Here is a 19,340-nt window from a genome sequence, read left to right as displayed (position 1 = left end):
CAGCTTCCACATGGTCTTCTCATGCCCATTCTCCTTTTCTGGATCAATAAAATCCACCCCAGAGCTGAAAGAAACACAATCTCCTCCATTTCTGGCTTTCAAGCTGTGAGTGGTTAGTGGTTATTACAGAACCAAAATGGTACCAGGTTGGGGACTCAAAAAGAACCCAGTGTGGACTGAGCATGCTCAGTGAGCGTGGAATGCATGACAAGTCTGGGTGGAGGATGAACTGGAAAATCAGCAAAACTCTACATGGAAACTTTGGGTTACAGGTTCCACCGGCGCACGCACGCACGTGCACGCACACACACATTCAAAAATTAATAAATAGAATAAATCAGCTTTAGAACTCTTTTTTAATTTTGAAAAGCTTAAAGATCACTTTTGAAAAATTTATTGGAGAGCTACTTTTGAGGGGGGGGAAGGCACAAGGGAGGTTCTCTTGCTGGAGCATCGCTGAGATTAGTCTGAGCTGTGAAACTGAAGCTTTGGTGACAGGACTCCTCAATTCAATTCAATTCAGTCTCCTTTATTGGCATACAAAGAGTGCGTGGTATACATGGATCAAAACACAACACTGGCAGCGAGTCGTAATAGGAGATACTTTAGGATAAAGCTGTCCAGACATCGTGAGATACAAAGGTGGCTCTTGGGACCTACAGTGATGTAGATATAGATATAGAATCATAGAGTTGTAAGGGACCCTGAAGATCATCTAGTACAACCCCCTGCAATACAGGAATATGCGGCTGTCCCATACAGGGATTGAACCTGCAACCTTAGAATTATCAGCACCATGCTCTAACCAACAGAGCTATCCAGGATGTATAGTTTCATGGCATCACACAAAAATCTTGCCACATTCTCCACAACGTCATTCCTACAGTTATTCAGCAGAAAGGACACGCTGGAAGAGTTTTGTGAAAAAGATCTCCTCCTTCAATAAAGGGCCCAAATACTTATCATATTATTATTTTTTACATAAAATGGGCAATAAAATAAAACATGTGTGATAAATTCGACCTGATTTGTGCCACAAAGGCAGTACCTTTCAGAATATGGGATTTTCGAAAATCTACCTTACAGAACTGCAAACAGCAATACAGTCATACCTCGGAAGTCAAACGGAATTCATTCCGGAAGTCCGTTCGACTTCTGAAATGTTCAGAAACCAAGGCGTGGCTTCTGATTGGCTGCAGGAAGCTCCTGCAGCCAATCAGAAGCCACGGAAGCCACGTCAGACATTCGGGTTCCAAAGAACGCTCGCAAACTGGAACACTCATTTCCGGGTTTGTGCCGTTGGGGAGCCAAAATGTTCGAGTCGCAAGGCATTTGATTTCTGAGGTACATTAAATCTTGCGAGGGAAAGAGCTCTGTGTAGGTGGGGTCATAAAGGTGATGTAAATATGGAGTGTCCTGGCCAAATGACAGGACATTTCAACAGATTGTGTGATATAGCTTAATGTCTTCTTGGTTAGTTTTAAAGTACTAATGTTTGGTTCGGGATAATTTTCCCAAACTTTTATTTGGGACTCCACAATTTCACACACGTCAATTTATTAGCATTTTAGATTCGATTTAATATTTATTTTTTCTATTTCACTTTTCTATTATTCCATTATTAAAGGTAAAGGGACCCCTGACCATTAGGTCCAGTCGCAGACCACTCTGGGGTTGCGGCGCTCATCTCGGTTTACTGGCCGAGGGAGCTGGCATACAGCTTCTGGGTCATGTGGCCAGCATGACTAAGCCGCTCCTGGCGAACCAGAGCAGCGCACGGAAATGCCGTTTACCTTCTCACCGGAGCGGTACCTATGTATCTACTTGCACTGCATGCTTTTGAACTGCTAGGTTGGCAGGAGCACGGACTGAGCAACAGGAGCTCACCCTGTCGCGGGGATTCGAACCGCTGACCTTCTGACCGGCAAGCCCTAGGCTCTGTGGTTTAACCCACAGTGCCACCCATTATTAAATTAGGATAATTGCTCCTAATATACATGTTTATTTGCAATTTAGCCTATTATGAACATTTTGGCAATGTGTTGTGGTATATCATTTCCACCAATCTATGCATCTTTCTGCATATCACTTGGCTGGAGAACTTCATTGCAAAATTCAGAGCTGCATGCCTTTTGAGGGATGGCTGTGTTTCGGTTTGTGTATTGTTTCAGAACATGCAGCTTACATTGGTTGACCTTTAAATGAGAACTGAATTGAATGGCTCCCCCCATCCCTACGTTTGGTATTGGCTTACTGAATTTGACACTTCTAATATCCAGCTTTCCTTTAAAAACCACCCTAAATCTAGCAGCTTCAAGAATTGAGGATGTGTGCATGTGAGGGAGGAAACCCATTCAAATTAGAATGCAAATTTATGGCTATCAAACTGATGTTAGAAAAAAAAAACTTATGTGAGAATCAAACCCACCCTCAGATTTAATTATTTACAATTTTTGTGTTTTCCTCTTGTATGGGGAGGGTAGGAGGGGAGTTTATCTAAATAGGGTCTGCCGCTACCCCAGCTTTGGGTGCCTCTTAACAGCAAACCCAATGCCCAAGGAATCAGGAGTGAAGGAGTACCACATTTGATCTAGCAGTTCGGCTGATGATAGCTAAGCAAGCAAGCGAGAGCTGCATCAAGAGCACTGTAGCCAACTCAGGTGTGGCACACCTTGCCGAAGATGCTGCAAAACTTTTCACTCCTCGCCTGGACTCTCTCCCAGATTCCACTTGTCCGTTACTCTGTCCTGGTAAGTACAAATGTCTTCATATGTATCAGCTAGTTCAACCATCAACCCCTGTAAAGAAGCAAAAGGGAAAAGGGGAAAAAGTTTGAATACAAAGGCAGGGATCCACTCTTGTCCCCAGACAAATACAAATTCACCACCCACTGTCTTTTAAATCACCAGCAATGGCTTGCACACCTGAATACAGTTTAGCTTGGCCAAAATGCACCCAGGTGGCAACCATCAGCGGGCAGCGGCAGGTAGAAGGGGCAAAAACCAGCATTCTGTCTTCCCACCCCACAATCACAGAAATGTATGATTCGTAATAATTATGAACCAAATGTGATTTTCATATTTGTGACAATATTTTTGGGATGATTTGCTGTAATTGCTTTGGTTTGGATTGCCCCACCCCCACCCCCAATTTCCTCAAACGTACCAATGAAAAAGCTGGATCTGAATGACATTACAGAACCACACAAATTTACAGGTACGGCTTTGGATTGCAATATATTTCCCTATGTCCATTCTCTGCGAACTCTTTCTCTCTCTCGCCAGACAACAGGCACACAATTGTTTTAAAGCACTCAGCAGTCACCTGAACACAGATCATGCCATATACAAACACCATTGTCTCCCCCCATTCACTTAGGCCTCCTCCTTTTTCTCTTTCACTTGTGTGAAGATGCTGACACACGTATACTGTCTGTCCCCCCCCCCAAGGACCAGTAAGTGATCACTTCTGCAAGATAAACACTTCTGCTCTTATCCGAACCCAGTGCTCCACCAACAGCTTCTAGCCAGGCTCTCTTTGCCCCTACCTTGGCTGATGTCTGAATGAATTCCTATACTTTCTCTCCAATCTCCTGCCAAAGATGGACTACCCCACTTTCCAGCTTTACCATTTTGAAAATACCTCACTCTGTTGCTCACCTCGTAAGTGTGGTCCTCAGCCGGTGCATCCTTGCCATCACCCTGAAGGAGAAATAGCATCACATTATTCCAAGCTGTTCAGTCTCTGTTTGAAAAGGAACTGCTAGCGAAGCATCCTTCACCTTGGCCATTGTTGCGTCGGAATCAGCAGAGTAACTGACCAGGATTGTCTCAAACAAGGGCTTTGGGGAAATTGCCAAGGATGATGCTGAAGGGGCAGTGCCAGGGCTGGCGGGCCCAAAGGCCTACAAAAACTTGGAGCCAGACTTGCACCTGTTCAGCTGAAGATGGTCTAAAAAGATACCTATGCACGCTACCGAGCAACACAGTTTCATGGGACTTCATAGGTGATTCAGATTAATCAGTATATCTAGAGAAGGCGCTAAACCCATTGCGAAGAGGTCTTTGGTGGGCACAATCAGACTCCAAGGAGGACAAGAATGACAGAGGAGAAGCACAGAGGAAGCCAGGAGAGCAAGGAGGAGAGAAACACAAAGGGAGAAGACAGAGGAAGTGTAGGGGGAAAGGGATGAACGACAGAGGAAAATTGCATGGCCCCAGCGAGGACAAAGTTTAGGGGAAAGGAAAGAGGAATAGGGAAAAAGGGGCTGGGGCTTTTAAGCTGCCGTGGCGAGCTACTAAGAGGATAAAAAGGAGAGGAAAGATTGACAGAAGAAAGGACTGTGTACATAACAGAATAGTCCTATGATGAAACTGAGCAACTAAATTATTTGAGTAAGGAACCCACCAGAGGGGTCACTGTGGGTGAGAGACCCCCTGGGGTTCTGATAACTCTTGGGACCTGACACCCATTAAAGCTCTATCCTAAATATCTGTACCAGCATCTGATCTCTTGTCTATTACACTTCTCCAATGCCATGCTAGAAACAAGAAGTGGCTACCCAATAGGGTTAGCCATGGAGGCTCTGTGAAAAAGCCCAGTCTCTCTACATGGGAGGTGAGACTTGGGAAAGTACAGAACAGGTCCTCTCTCACAGTAGCTCTGATTTTGTGGAACCAGCTCCCCAGTGGCCGTCGTCTGTTGGCTCTGCTTTGCACGCAGTCAAGAAACAGCGCTATAATGTAATAATAATTTATTATTTATACCCCGCCCATCTGGCTGGGTTTCCCCAGCCACTCTGGGCGGCTTCCAACCGAATATTAAAGACACAATACGCTAAGACTTCCCAGTTTGATCGAGCTGATGCTACTTGCAGGCTGAACCATAAAAGACTTGCTACGTGCCGGTTTTTATGGCCTTGTGGCAAATGGGTTGTTTGTGTTTACTGCTGTATACGCACAATGTCTCAAAAAACAACAACAAAAAAACCCCAAAGCTGGCTATTAAAAGGAATGAAATAATGTTAGGGCTACATCATTGCGCTGTAGCAATGGCATTTCCACAGGAGGGTCCAACTCACTTACCTTCCCCATAGTTAGAAACACAGGGACACTCACAAACAGGACAATAAGAAGGGACTGGATCACGATGATGGCATCTTTCAGGGTGTTTCGACTCTGCACTTGCTGAAATGTGCTGATACCTAAGAACGAGGACAACATAAGCTCATTACTTAGCTCAGCCTATGGTCTGTCGTCTTTGGCTGCAATGTGACTATGGTTTCCTTTCCATCTTTGAACGGGAACAGCTCCCTGCTATAATATACAACAGACTGCAAATAATAATAATAATAATAATAATAATAATAATAATAATAATAATTATTATTATTTATACCCCCGTCCATCTGGCTGAGCCTCCCCAGCCACTTTGGGCGGCCTCCAACAGAACGTCAAAATACAATAATCTATTAAGCATTAAAAGCTTTCCTAAACAGGGCTGCCTTCAGATGTCTTCTACAAGTCTGGTAGCTGTTTTTCTCTTTGACATCTGGTGGGAGGACATTCAACAGGGCGGGTGCCACTACCGAGAAGGCCCTCTGCCTGGTTCCCTGTAACTTGGCGAGGGAACCGCCAGAAGGCCCTCAGTGTCTGGGCAGAACTTTGAGGGTGGAGACTCTCCTTCAGGTATACTGGACCAAGGCCGTTTAGGGCTCTAGAGTTCAGCACCAACACTACAGCCCACAATGCAGTGCAACTGTGGGCGTGGTTTGCATTTGCATAAGCACCCAGGGTTCTGGTGGAATCCAGTGTTGTGCTACGGTGATGGTTCTGTCAGTGTAAGCATTGTGGCTTGCCGGATGGAAAAAACCCACCCATCTCCTCCACAGGAGGGTTCTCACCCAGAGCCAATTTCTGTCCCAGAGCCACCCCTTCACCTCCCCGGAGCTAATTCTGGAGGGCAAAGCAGGAGGAGGGAAGAAAGCTCCATTGCACAAATGGACATCCGTGTTCTGGGCTTCCAATAACAAGACTCATTAACTACATCCTACCCTTGTATGAACAGAGCAAGGATGGGCCTCTAAATGGGATCAGAAACAATCCAAGATACCAGGCAATACCCTTTTCCTGGGAATATGTGACTGTGCCCCGCATGAATCTGACGAAAATAGGGACATCCCATTCCATAATGATAATTTTACTATTTATACCCCACACATCTTACTGGGTTGCCCCAGCCACTCTGGGCAGCTTCCAACATAGAAATAATAATAATAAAACATTAAACATTTTTTAAAAAAACTTCCCTATACAGAACTGCCTTCAGATGGCTCAGGGGTTGGATAACTCCATACCCTCCAACATTTCGCCAAAGAAAATAGGAGCATCCTAAGGAAAAGTGGGACATTCTGGGATCAAATCAGAAACCGGGACGCCTTCTGTAAATCAGAGCTGTCCCTGGAAAATAGGGACACTTAGAAGAAGAAAAGAAGAAGAGTTTGGATTTGATATCCCGCTTTATCACTACCTGAAGGGAGTCTCAAAGCAGCTAACATTCTCCTTTCCCTTCCTCCCCTACAACAAACACTCTGTGAGGTGAGTGGGGCTGAGAGACTTCAAAGAAGTGTGACTAGCCTAAGGTGACGCAGCAGCTGCATGTGGAGGAGCGGAGACGCGAACCCAGTTCACCAGATTACGAGTCTACCGCTCTTAACCACTACACCACACTGGCTCAACCACTATACCCTCACTGGAGGGTCTGTGCCCAGGGAAAGCAGACTTTAACAGAGAGCCCTGCTTCATGGTTACTCACAGCCACAGATTATAGGACCTTGAAAGCAGGAAAAAGGAGTATTGAAGCAAATTAAAGCTATTCACCCATGACTCGCAATTCAGTGCCGCAGCACTGCTGCCGACTATTTTGTGTCTTGTTGTTCTCACAGAAGTAGATGCCATTGTCGGTGAGCTGGATTTTTCGGATGTGCATCAGGACCATCGATTCGTTCCTCAACACCTGGACTCTGGAAGTGTTCACCATCTCCTGATGCTTGCCCTTCTCTGTCTCTTTGTACCAATTTGCTGGAGAGCTGGAAATGCACCTGAAGGACACCTGGCTGCCCCACCGGGCAGCGATGAAGCGTATACGCGTCGGCGTCTCAGAAACTACAGCACGTGCACGAAGCTCCACCACTGGGTCATTGCGGTCTGTCATGTTCCTCTCCGCTGGAAGTGGAAAGGCACTTTGAAAAGGAGCCATTTAAACATTCAGATGAAACAGTTTTACAGTTTCTATGTAATTTTTACGGCGGTGCTTTAGCATTCGTTTTGCATAGCACCCTGAAGAATTTTGCACCGACACTGGAAAGTGGAAGGCAATAACGTCCAGCTATTTCCTTCTCATTGGCTTGCGGTTTTAGCAAAAGAGTGTGATGCAGATGCACGATCTATTTCGTCCCAAGCCCACGAAACAGCAATACTGACTGAGAGCCCGCAGCGTAGCGGTTTAGTGCATGAAGTCTTCCAACGGCACGTTTGCTCAGACGTTAGCGGCGCTGAGCAAACTGGGGCTCACTCAGACTTAAGAGCGTTGCAGGTTTACAGCTGCCCTTTTCAAGTGTCACTTGTGTAAAAAAGATCAGAAAGGGTGACAGCCGCCCCACGGTAATCGCCATAACGTCTGTAGTGGGAAGACTTAGAATCATAGAATCATAGAGTTGGAAGAGACCACAAGGGCCATCCAGTCCAACCCCATGCCAAGCAGGAAACACCATCAAAGCATTCCTGACAGATGGCTGTCAAGCCTCCGCTTAAAGACCTCCAAAGAAGGAGACTCCACCACACTCCTTGGCAGCAAATTCCACTGCCGGACAGCTCTTACTGTCAGGAAGTTCTTCCTAATGTTTAGGTGGAATCTTCTGTAAGCATGGGGTCTCCTTTTGCAATGTTCATGTGTAAAGCATGTTCCCCACTGCAGAACTTATGGTCAATATGGTGACGGCGGGGGCAGAAGGGGTCATGAAACTTTTGGGGTGAGACGAAATGCTCAGCCACCCCACCTACCCATGAGTAACGTTGGAAGATGGCTGCCACAGTAAACCTGCTGAGAAATAGACCTTGTTCAATTCAACAAGACCTACTCTCTGGTATAGGATTGCAGTCTTAGCCTAGAAAACTCATGGGGTGGGCAGAACACCTAGGTAGGTAGGTAGGTAGGTGGGTGGGTGGGTAGGTAGGTAAGCAGGGGTGCAGCGGTCCATTTTAGTTTTCTGGGTTTCTCCAAACAGGGCTCTACTCTAAGATGCTAATCTTACATTTATTATTTGCTGCAAGAATAAGCGTTGCCAAAGCTCGGGGGAAAGCAATGCTCCTCTAGCCTCAGGATTGTTTTTAAAAAAAAGATGGGATATTGTGGCACTATTAAAACATACATATTACAGAAGAGAAAACCACAAGCAAACAAATAGATTTTGAAAGTGCTGGGTATTGCTTATGAGGTTTTGGAAGCATAAATTCCAGGAGAAGGTGTGCCTGGATACATTTATTTATCTTCTTGGAAACTTGATAATAATCATGTCATGTATTCACGAGTTGTTTAAAATTAAATGAATTTATTCTCTCTCTCTCTCTCACACACACACACACACACACACACACACACACACACACGGGCATCTTGTTTTATAACCAGGCACTGGTTTATTTTAGGTTTGTCCGCAAATGCAAAGCAGGTGTGCAGGAAGTCCTGCACTCTTTTGTTGACGGAGCTCACTGCACACACAGCCACTCCTCCTGTTCTTGCTTCTGTGAAAGTCCATCCCCAGTTAGCACAACTATGTTTCAGGTGATCTGGGGCTGAGGGGGTGTTGTGGGAGCCTCACCCTGAAGCAAAATGCAGAAGGTCCCATCTTGGTCCCAGACCTGTCTGGTCCAAACAGGAGCGGGTTGGGGAGGTGTAGGAACCACTCAGGACCCCAACAAGCTGAAGGAGCTAATAGTGCAACAGATGACAGCTTCATAAACTTGGTCCCATTTTTCTAGGGCTAAATCTCCAAACTGGAAAGCGCCCAGAGGGCTCAACACAACTGGAAGAGTTCACCACTCTCTAGCCCAGCATCTCCCCCCTTTCAGTTCCTACACTCAACTCTTCTCCTGCACACATCCTGTAACCCGGTTGGGTTTTCTTGTTTTGCTCCTCCATTTACAGAGTTAGGCTTCCTACGTGGACAGACCTTGGCTGGATCTAAACCAGGGGTCAGCAAACTTTTTCAGCAGGGGGCCAGTCCACGGTCCGAGAATCAGCGTGTTTTTACTTGAGTAGAATGTGCGCTTTTATTTAAAATGCATCTCTGGGTTATGTGTGGGGCATAGGAATTTGTTCATTCCCCCCCCCCAAATATAGTCCACCCCCCCAAAGGTCTGAGGGACAGTGGACTGGCCCCTTCTGAAAAAGTTTGCTGACCCCTGATCTAGACACATCAAAGAAGCGTTTCAGTTAAATGTGTCGTAAATTTAAACAGGGAAAACAGGTAGAGGGAGCCGGCATTTGTCCACAGACAGCTTTCTGGGTCATGTGGTCAGCATGACTAAACTGCTTCTGGCGCAACAAAATACTGTGATGGAAACCAGAGCGCATGGAAACGCCGTTTACCTTCCCGCCACAGCGGTACCTATTTATCCACTTGCACTGGCGTGCTTTCGAACTGCTAGGTTGGTAGAAGCTGGGGCAGAGCAACGGGAGCTCACCCTGTCATGGGGGATTCGAACTGCTGAACTTCTGACCAGGAAGCCCAAAAGGTTCAGCATGTACAATGCATCTAAATCGCTTTTCCTTTACCAGTCTAGCTGAGTCCCCTGCCCACAGCAGTCTTTGCAAACCCAGAACCCCCAAATGTGGTGAGGGATGATAGCAGTTGTAGTCCAATTTACTGCGGGGGGGGGGGAACCATCCAATACCCCAAAGGGCCTCCCCACCAGCTGATTTACAGTGAGAGAACTTGAGTTTTTAGGCAGGCCTGAGGCCTAGTATCTCTCTCTTTTTAGAAATTACCCAGGGGGGGAAACCTGTAATCCTCCAGATGTTGCTAGGCCAGCTCCTCCAGACGATAGAGGGGTCTCGATGCAGTGTCCTGACGTTGGGCATGGGACCCTCTGAATATTGAGGGGGGCCCAGCACCCTAAAAAAGATAGGGGCCCCCAAAGTGCCTCACCCCAAGGAGTTGATGCCCTTACTTTCATCCCTGACCATTGGCTATGTTGACTGGGAACTGGAGTCCAGCAACATCTGCCTTGAGGCAGGCACATTGTCCCCTCAACTTGTCGTCACACTTTGAATAAACCGACAGGCCCATTTCACTGACGGGAATAGAAGACAAGAGAAAAGAAGCCATACCTGTGACCACAGAGCAGGTTCCCAGCATCACCAAGAACACTCCGCAGACACGGAGGAAATAAGGAGCCATTGCCAGTTAAAGATGCCAACTTGAACCTAGTTGCAGACCTGGTGAAAACACGACCAGCTCTCAGTCCTGCCTTTGAAAAACTGAAAGTGCTGAGGCTTCTCCCTTGCCGATTTTCTGTTTCCTGCCCATGTAAATGCAGCTGCGATGGAGGCAGACCCTTTGGGCAGGGCGCACTCTGTCATGTGACCAGGGGCTGCCACGGGTGGCCAGTTTGACTGACAGGACTGCCATGGAGAAGCGGCCATTGGTAGGTTAAGCATATAGCTGGGACAGAGACCTTTCCCCAGCCTGGCGTATTACTGCTCCTGTAACAGATGCATTTACACAGAAGTGTAGTGGTATTTAAGAGTGTTAGACAAGGAGCAGGGAAACCCAGGCTCATACTCCCACACAGCCGCAAAGCTCACTGAGAAACCTCAGTCAAGGGACAGTCTTTCAGCTAGGGCTGGAAGGATCAGTCAGTTTTGGTTCTCTCCATTTCTCATTTCCTCCATTTTGAATCTAGTGCTCCACATTTCTGCAGCAATCTGCCATTTTTGCTTTAAAATCCTCGTGAACATTCTCCAGCCTTTTAGTGCAAATTTCACCTAACAAATTCATTTTTTTGCATACAGTGTGCATGCTTTTGCAAACAATCCCTCCCCCCGGAATGCATTCTTGTATATTATTTTCAGCGATACACACACATTTATGCACACTTTCCCCAAATGTATTCATTTTTGGATGGCTTGTTTGCTCGGGAACCTGATGTTGCAAAATCTGGGTGAATTTTGAGCTATGATTCGGTTCTCATATTGTTTCGGAACATGCAAATTTGAGATTCAGCTTTAAATGCAAACTGAATCAAATTTACACCCCCATGTCTTTGTCCAGTCTGGTGTTGGTGTGAAGATAACAGGAAAGGGAGTGTGTGCGTTTGTATGCATGTGACATTCCTCACCATACGCTACTGTCATGGACTGGCTGGAGGCAGAGGGAGGAGGAGGAGGAGACGGCCTGGTCCCTCATGGTGGCACAGTGGGACCCAAGGGGAGGGGAGAGATTCCTGTTGCCACTGCTGCAGTCCTCAGCTCCGCTCAACGCATCTGACAACAGTGACAGTGTCAGGCTTTGGGGAATCGGTTTCCTCCCCCCATGGCAGTAGAATAAGAAGATCAAACGAAAGGAAGGAACGCCTTCCCAGTTAGAATCTTTAATAATCACAGTGAGAGAACAAAGAACACATCTCCTAGAAATGGTGGTGCTCCCAATTAAGGGGCACTCGCGCCTCCGTCCCTATTAATCTACGTCACTCCTATGTTTTGTAATCTGAGTTTGTACCCTCTGTTCTGACACTTTCTGAGAAGAAGAAGAAGAAGAGTTTGGATTTGATATCCCGCTTTTCACTACCCGAAGGAGTCTCAAAGCGGCTAACATTCTCCTTTCCCTTCCTCCCCCACAACAAACACTCTGTGAGGTGAGTGGGGCTGAGAGACTTCAGAGAAGTGTGACTGGCCCAAGGTCACCCAGCAGCTGCATGTGGAGGAGTGGAGATGCAAACCCGGTTCCCCAGATAACGAGTCTACCGCTCTTAACCACTACACCACACTGAGCTCTCCTTTACTTTGGAAAAGGGGTGTGAATGCTATCCAGAGATTGTGAACTCTCTCTCTTCTAGTGTTTCTTCTGCTAGCTGTTCCCCATCCAGTATTTCCCAGCTTCTGCCTTCTGAACTATGCCCCTCTGCAAACCGCTGTTCCAAATCTATGTTGTCCTCCTGCTCCTGGAGAGATTCAGTCAGGGTCAGGGGGAGGGGGTGGCTCCCACCATTCTTCCTCAGTGCAGCTCTCCTCAGCACGGTCCCTGACAGATGGTGACAGCAGGAGTGGCTTAAGGGCCCTGGCTCTTGCAGGCACACAGGGGCCCTTTGGTGGTCCCAGCTGCTGACCATAGAGACTACGTTGCTGGCACAGAAGTGCTACCTTGTGAAGTGAGGCAGGTCCCTCCTCTGATGCCCAAGGTGGGCTGATGGAAGCCTCATGGTTTTACCATATATCATCTAAAGATCCCACATATAACCAATACATTTTTACACACGCCTCTTGCTAACAGCCGCTGGGGCAGCTCAGACAGACCTGTCTGTTTCCCATAGTCGTACCTTGGTTCTTGAACAGAATGCGTTCTGGGAGTCCATTCGACTCCCGGAACTGTTCGAAAACCAAGGCGCGGCTTCCTGCAGCCAATCGGAAGCCACAGAAGCCACGCTGGACGTTCAGCTTCCGAAAAGCGTTCAAAACCCGGAACACTCACTTCCGGGTTTTGATCGTTCGGGAGCCGATTTGTTCGGGAGCCAAGGTGTTTGAGATCCAAGGTACAGCTGTATTCCACAGGCAATAAGCATTTATAGGGGATGATGATACGAATGTAGAATGGAATGTCCCTATTTTCACCTGAGGAATGTTGGAGGGTCTAGGCAGGCTTCCTCTGAGCATGTAGGCTCCGTTTAGCTGTCATGGCTTCTGACCACTGACAGATCCGATCTCCATGAATTCGTCTAATCCTGATCTAAAGCCCGTTATCTTCTCTGTGGGCATTGTGGACCTCCCATGGCAGTCCATTCCAAAACACGGAAAGGTTCCGGTTTTTCTCTTTCTGTTGTCTGTGCATCAGTTGCTAGTCTTCCTCAGCAGGTTTTTCTCCGACATAGCCGGATGCAAGAGCCACAGAAGGGCCAAGCTGTGGACCTCTGTCGGTTCTGGAAGCCTGCCGAGGCTCATCTTCACGGCTTGTTTGTGAGGTCGGTTCGGCGGAAGCAGTTTTGTCATCGTGAGGCAGCTCCTTCCTAACAAAGCGCTAATACGGACAGCCTGCTGTAGTGCCGCTTTGACACACAGAGAGGAACGGGCGGCAATGTGACCCCCTTCCCCTCTGTGCGCCATTTCGCCACTCATTCATATTCAACAGAGAGTCGAGTTTCACACTGCCATCTTTGGGGCAGCAAGCAAGTGTTGCATCCGATCAAATATGGATCTCTCTCCCCGTCATTTCATTGCCTGGAACTGATGTTCTACTGGGATGAGCCCTGTGCCTTTGGAATTAATGTTCTACAAGGACATGCTGTTCCCACAAGTGGAGAAAACAGATAATCGTGGATGAATTTGCAAAAAAGGCCTGTCAGGAAGACCATAAGGACACAGTTGTGTGTACATCTGAAGTGACCTCACCTTGCTTGTTTAAAAAGTATTGTAGCACACAAAGCTGGCTCCCAGAAGGGGGTAGAGCTGGACCAGGGGTCAGCAACCTAAGGCCCATGGGCCAGAAGCGGCCCGCGGAGGTTGTTTGGCCGGCCTACGAGCCGGCCCCGAACCAAAATGCCCGTTTGCATGCTGCGCTAAACCGGTGAAGCGCAGCGTGGGGACTCGCCTCTGTGGAAATTGCGTCTGCACAGGCGCCGAAAATCGCAGGCACGCGTGATCCAGCCCACAGAGGGATCTCTGCAGGACCGATCCAGCCCAGGCAAGATAAACCTTGCTGACCCCTGAGCTGGGCTTTCATCAGTATCCAAACTCACTAAGGTAGAGATGGGTAGCCTCCAGATAATGTTGGACTACAACTCCCATCATCCCTAGCTAGCATGACCAGTGGTCAGGGATGATGGGAATTATAGTTCCCCCCCAAAACAGCTGTAGACTCAAGTTTGGGAAACCCTGGACTACGTAGGTTGCCATATTTTGAAGAGCAAAAATGAGGACATATTTGCCTATTTCTGCTTTTAACTATAGATCACTATGATGACTCTACCCATGAAAAAGAGGATGTGTCCTGGATAAAGAGGACATATGTCCACAATATACACCTAAAGCACACTGAACACATGTGGCTTCCGTAAAATATCCTGGCATGTATCATTTACCCCTGGCAGAGCTACTATTCCCAGCACCCTTAAGAAACTACAGTTCCCACGATCCTTTTTTGGGAGGCGGGGAGCCATGAGCTTGAAATGTATGGTCTGGATGTTTGTGTAAGGTTGCTCCTTAGTGCTGCTGAGACCAGCACTCTTCTGCTGCAAATATGCTTGCTGGAAGACTGGATTTTTTTTAAATTTATTTTTTTAAACCCTATGACTATTGCAGGGGGGGAAACCCCACAATATCATGCATGGCTATGACTTGGATCCATTCAGGTAGTTCAAGAGCGGTGCAAGTATTTGCCGTTGTTTGCTGGGAACTGCATATTCAGTGTTTGAAAAATAAGCTCAAATATGGTCATATGACTAAATTATGGCCACGCTGCAGCGTTAGGATTCCGAACCAATCTGATTGTGATTCCCCCCCCCCCCAAAAAAATTCATATGGTATTTGTTTTTAAAAAGAAATACTTGTGCATTCCTGTTAATGTGACGTATCTCTTCTCCTTTCGCTCTTCTAGCCAGCTAAAGGGAACCTGGGAGGGGAGCAGACACAGGTGACCCCTGAGGGCTGAGATTAATAACATGATGGGAAACAGAGTTACGATGTGGCAAAGCCCTTCCCCATAGCTACTAGAAGTACTTGTACTTCTGAGTAACCCCCCCCCCCCAATTTCAGATACCCACCAGTGAATGCTTCATTTGCACCAGAAGCATGTGATGTTTTTTCAACGATTAAAAAAGAGAAGGTCTCTGAGCATGTGCCAAATGCAGGACTTACTCCAAGGCCCCATCCTGGCTTGATTTCTTTTCAGTTCCAGGGCTCAGCCCATAAGATGCAAAGCAGCAAAGTGAGCATAAATAGAATAAATATTTCAGTATTGTTATAGATTGCGGGGCGGGAATCCCCCTAAACCCTAGGAATTAATAAATGGTTGGATTTTGATTATTTGGGATGTGAAGGGGGAAATACAAGCTGCAGAGGAATTCCTGAGCTAGCCCATGCAAAACGACCTGGCCAAGCGAGGGCCGTTAGGAAACAATTCAAGGCCACAGAGAGCCTAACTGGAAATGCAAGAGAGGTTGCTCTGAGGTGCGAACAGAGACTGGGGGTTTGAAAGGAGGGCAGGGTAACTGGGTTTGAGGTGACAGGAAAAGAGAGTTTTTAGAAGGAGGAGGAGGAGGAAGAAAGACTGGGATCCATCTTGGGCAGGCTGGCTGAAGGTCGGTTGGAAGAGGTCCTTTGGACTCCCAAGGCTGTACAAGGTCTTGAAATGACCATGCTGTAAGATCTGGACTCCCTCCATGCACACTGAAATTTAGCTTTATAGGTGAATAAACCATATTTCTTAAACCTACGACAGTCTCCAACGTGTCTTGATTTTCCAAAGGAACACAGACCCTGGGTGAGTGCCTGGAACCGCCCTGGGATTCTTCCGAAGTGTGGGTGGTCGCACCCAACTTTTGTAACAGTATGAACAGATATTCCCTTTCTCAAATCTAAATAATGGCAAGCAGCTCTTCACCTATTGAGAAGGAAAGGATTTGGGGGGCATGTTTAGCAAGCAGGCTTAAGCCACATCACCCCCCTTTCTCTTTTTAAACACCAAGAAAGGCAGGCAGGTGCGGGTGGAAGCATTTGTAAGAAAACCAGCATATAGTTCTGAATGTAACAATAGCTCATTTACAGTTTATTTTAAGAAATGTACAAAGAAAACATTGCACAATGTTATGGAGTTAAAGCTTTTTCTTTTTCTTTTTATCACAGAGTGTCACATAATGTACAAGCAACAGAATCTATTTGAAATGGAGTAGAGTCCTCTTTTCCACAGCTGTTCACATGTAAACACAGTAGAAAACTCTCGTCTCAGGTAACACAATTCCTGGACAGCCCCCTGCTCCGTGGAGCAGCGGAAAAAAATCAGATTTTCCAGTAGGCAATTGGGAAACTCCAGTTTTGCCACTTGGAAGGAGAAACATCCCCAACAAGACTCCGCTGTCTAACATGCAGGCATCCAATCCTGAAAGATGCCCCGAAAGAGCTGTAGTTTCTGCTGCTTGGAGAAGGGGACGGGACAGGAAGATTACCTTTAATTGGGAGAAAGATTCACCTTGCTCAAGCAATAAGCCAGGTATCCATTAGCAGCGTTTTTCTCTCATTCCCCAAAAGGCACGTGCAAAACCGAACCAGTGATTTTGGGCGATCAGATTAGACGCCGAGACAGACGCGGAGTTATTTTGGGGTGCAAATAAATAAATAAATTCCAAAGTGCATTTTCCTACCTGAAATTGGCTTGTAAAGCTTCAGGTGGCTAGGCTTCTAATCTAAATTTTAAAAACGCATTCCAGATATTACCAGCTTTGAAGGATTTGGGGTGGATTACTATGTTTTATATATGCTGTAAGATGCCCAGAGTGGGCTGGGGAAACCCAGCCAGATGGGCGGGGTATAAATAATAAATTATTATTAATATTATCATCATTATTAAGACTTGAGGTGCAGTTCATCAGAGCTTAAACCCAGAACCTAGTGGCAGTTCCGGGGTTCAGTTCAGGGATGTGTCGAGTAAGAATATCAAGGAATGGCATCATAATAAAGTGAAAGCCTTCTGTGTGCAAAACGTACACTGGGTGCACACAAACCAGCTGTGTGGGATGGTAACAGGAAGGCCACGGCACATGCATTAAAAGGACAATAAACGCATGGAGGACGGCTGACCTTATTAGGGTGCCATGTGCGGTCTTAGTTTGTGCACTAGACCTGTGGTGTGTACAACCGTGTATACAAACAGGAGTTAGTGCTTTGGGGTTCTGCTGTCGGTGGGGTGTGTGTGCTTGGATTCCCCTCTGCTCCACTCCTCAGAAGACAGATGAAATTGCCTCCAAATCCAGCGCCGGTACTCCTTCCCTCTTACCCCCCCCCCTTAGAATCACAGAATCACGGAGGGACCCAACCCAAGGGTCATCTTTCTAGTGCAACCCCCCCTTCAATGCAGGAATCTCACCTAAAGCATCCGAGACAGACGGCCATCCGACCTCTGCTTAAAAACCTCCAAGGAAGGAGAGTTAAATATTTCAGGCCCTATGCAAGTTAATCCAATTAAACAATTCCTCGGTGCCATCTATACTTTAAGACCAAAGTGTGTTATTTTAAAAGCTGCTCTGGGGAAGGTGATGTGGTGGTTTTGTGACGCTGTGCAGAGTTGCCATCTGGTGGAAGGAAGCAGAACTGGTTTCTCCTGGACTCTACCCTGCAGAGAAGGTTGTACTGTACGTGTGGACCAAAACCGACTGCTCTATACATACCCACTATCTAGCAAATTGTTAGAAGTCCACAGGATGACAACCACCTATCCACTCACTCCTCATGGGTCAAGGGATGATGGCTAATTTTCTATTAACCTCAATGTTTCCATTGTCAGAACATCCTGCCATTTTCTAGTTCTATTTGAAATTGCTCAGAGAGCCTTCTCTGGGGGATATTTTATTTGCACACTTTTTTTTAGTGGTTAGGAAATTGTGCAGATTCTCTATCTATCTCTCTATCTCTCTATCTATCTATCTATCTATCTAAAAAGGTAAAGGACCCCTGGATGGTTAAGTCCAGTCAAAGGCGACTCTGGGGTTGTGGTGCTCATCTTGCTTTCAGGCCAAGGGAGCCAGTGTTTGCAGATAGCATTCCAAGTCATGTGGCCAGCATGACTAAACTGGTGCAACAAAACGCCATGATGGAAACCAGAGTGCACGGAAACGCCGTTTACCTTCCTGCTGCAGCGGTACCCATTTATCTACTTGCACTGGCATACTTTCGAAATGTTACGCTGACAGAAGCTGGGACAGAGCAACAGGAGCTCACCCTGTCACGGGGATTCGAACTGCTGACCTTCTGATCAGCAAGCCCAAAAGGCTCAGTGGTTTAGACCACAGCGCCACCCACGTCCTTCCTATCTATCTATCTATCTATCTATCTATCTATCTATCTATCTATCTATCTACCGGTATCTATCTATCTATCTATCTATCTATCTATCTATCTATCTACCTATCTATCTATCGCTGCAAGTGGAAAAAATAAAACAAAAGCTTTATAACCTGAAGGCAGCCCTGTTTAGGGAAGTTTTTAACCTGTGATATTTTAAATGTATTTTAATATCTGTTGGAGGCCGCCCAGGGTGGCTGGGGGCACCCAGCCAGATGGGCGGGGTACAAATAATAAATTATTATTATTATGACTAGATTATTACATCAACAAAACTGCAGTTCCCCTCCCTTTTTGGGTGGGTGGCAGCCTTTTCAAAGTTTGATCAACTGCAGGAGGAGGTCAATGACCCACACTGCCCAATATACTGTTTCTAAAAGGTGGCAATCATGGTTGCCTCAGAGGTAGAGTGTGGCAAACAGAACAAATAAACCAATTTCTTATTGTCAGATTCGGTGGAGTGATGCAGGGCTGAGAGAGGGTAGCAAATACCAGTACTGTTTCAATTCTTAAATATTCATGTCTCTCCCATTATTTAAACTGGTTGGGCTGAGGGCACAAGCCACTGGGAACATCTTCTTGCATGGGTGCAGTTGATATAAACGGATGTTTACCAGGAATATCTTGCCTTTGTATTTCTGGGGGGCTGGTTCAGGAAACTATTGGGTTATCCAGATAGCAGGTCCCTGCGGTTCAGTCTCTGAGATTCCCTTTCCTTAGCCCTGCACATGGGAAGAAACCATGCAGACTCCAAGCTTCTATGCCATACCCTGCCTTCTGTGTGGACTGGGGTGGGGGGCAATGTGGGGCAGTGGTGCCGTCAAGACAGGACTTTGGGGCAGAAGTCCAGGACTCCATGCAGAAGAATGAATCTAAAATTACTCAAATGCACCACTGGTGGAGTGGAGGGAGAGGAGAAGCAAAACGGCCCACATTTCTGGACAGAATATACAGTACTATGTAAAAGCGCAGCACAACTTCCTAGGTGATTGGTAGAGAATGAGAACAATTTTAAA

At 46.7% G+C, this 19,340-nt stretch overlaps 1 protein-coding gene across 1 annotated transcript; it reads right to left on the bottom strand.

Annotated features, from left to right (window-relative positions):
• Positions 1-2,681: 2,681 nt before the first annotated feature.
• On the bottom strand, positions 2,682-7,212 carry LOC117057968 (B-cell antigen receptor complex-associated protein beta chain-like). The gene is made up of 4 exons (XM_033168809.1): positions 6,879-7,212; positions 5,085-5,203; positions 3,660-3,701; positions 2,682-2,798 (listed from the first exon to the last, which is right to left on the bottom strand). Exons 1-4 carry the CDS (start codon positions 7,210-7,212, stop codon positions 2,697-2,699), a joined length of 597 nt encoding a protein of 198 aa, XP_033024700.1. The 3' UTR covers positions 2,682-2,696.
• Positions 7,213-19,340: the final 12,128 nt, after the last annotated feature.

The sequence above is a fragment of the Lacerta agilis genome, chromosome 14 (assembly GCF_009819535.1).
Source record: "Lacerta agilis isolate rLacAgi1 chromosome 14, rLacAgi1.pri, whole genome shotgun sequence".
NCBI lineage: Eukaryota > Metazoa > Chordata > Lepidosauria > Squamata > Lacertidae > Lacerta > Lacerta agilis.
The sequence above is the reverse complement of the archived record's forward strand: the minus strand, read 5'-3'. Positions and strand labels throughout refer to the sequence as shown.

Coding starts and splice junctions, on each gene's coding strand:
- LOC117057968 (XM_033168809.1), bottom strand. CDS start 7,212: ATGACAGACCGCAATGACCCAGTGGTGGAGCTTCGTGCACGTGCTGTA. Junction 5,204..6,878: donor CACTGAATTGCGAGTCATGG/GTGAATAGCTTT, acceptor CCTCGTTCTTAG/GTATCAGCACATTTCAGCAA. Junction 2,799..3,659: donor CTGAGGACCACACTTACGAG/GTGAGCAACAGA, acceptor GCTTCTTTACAG/GGGTTGATGGTTGAACTAGC.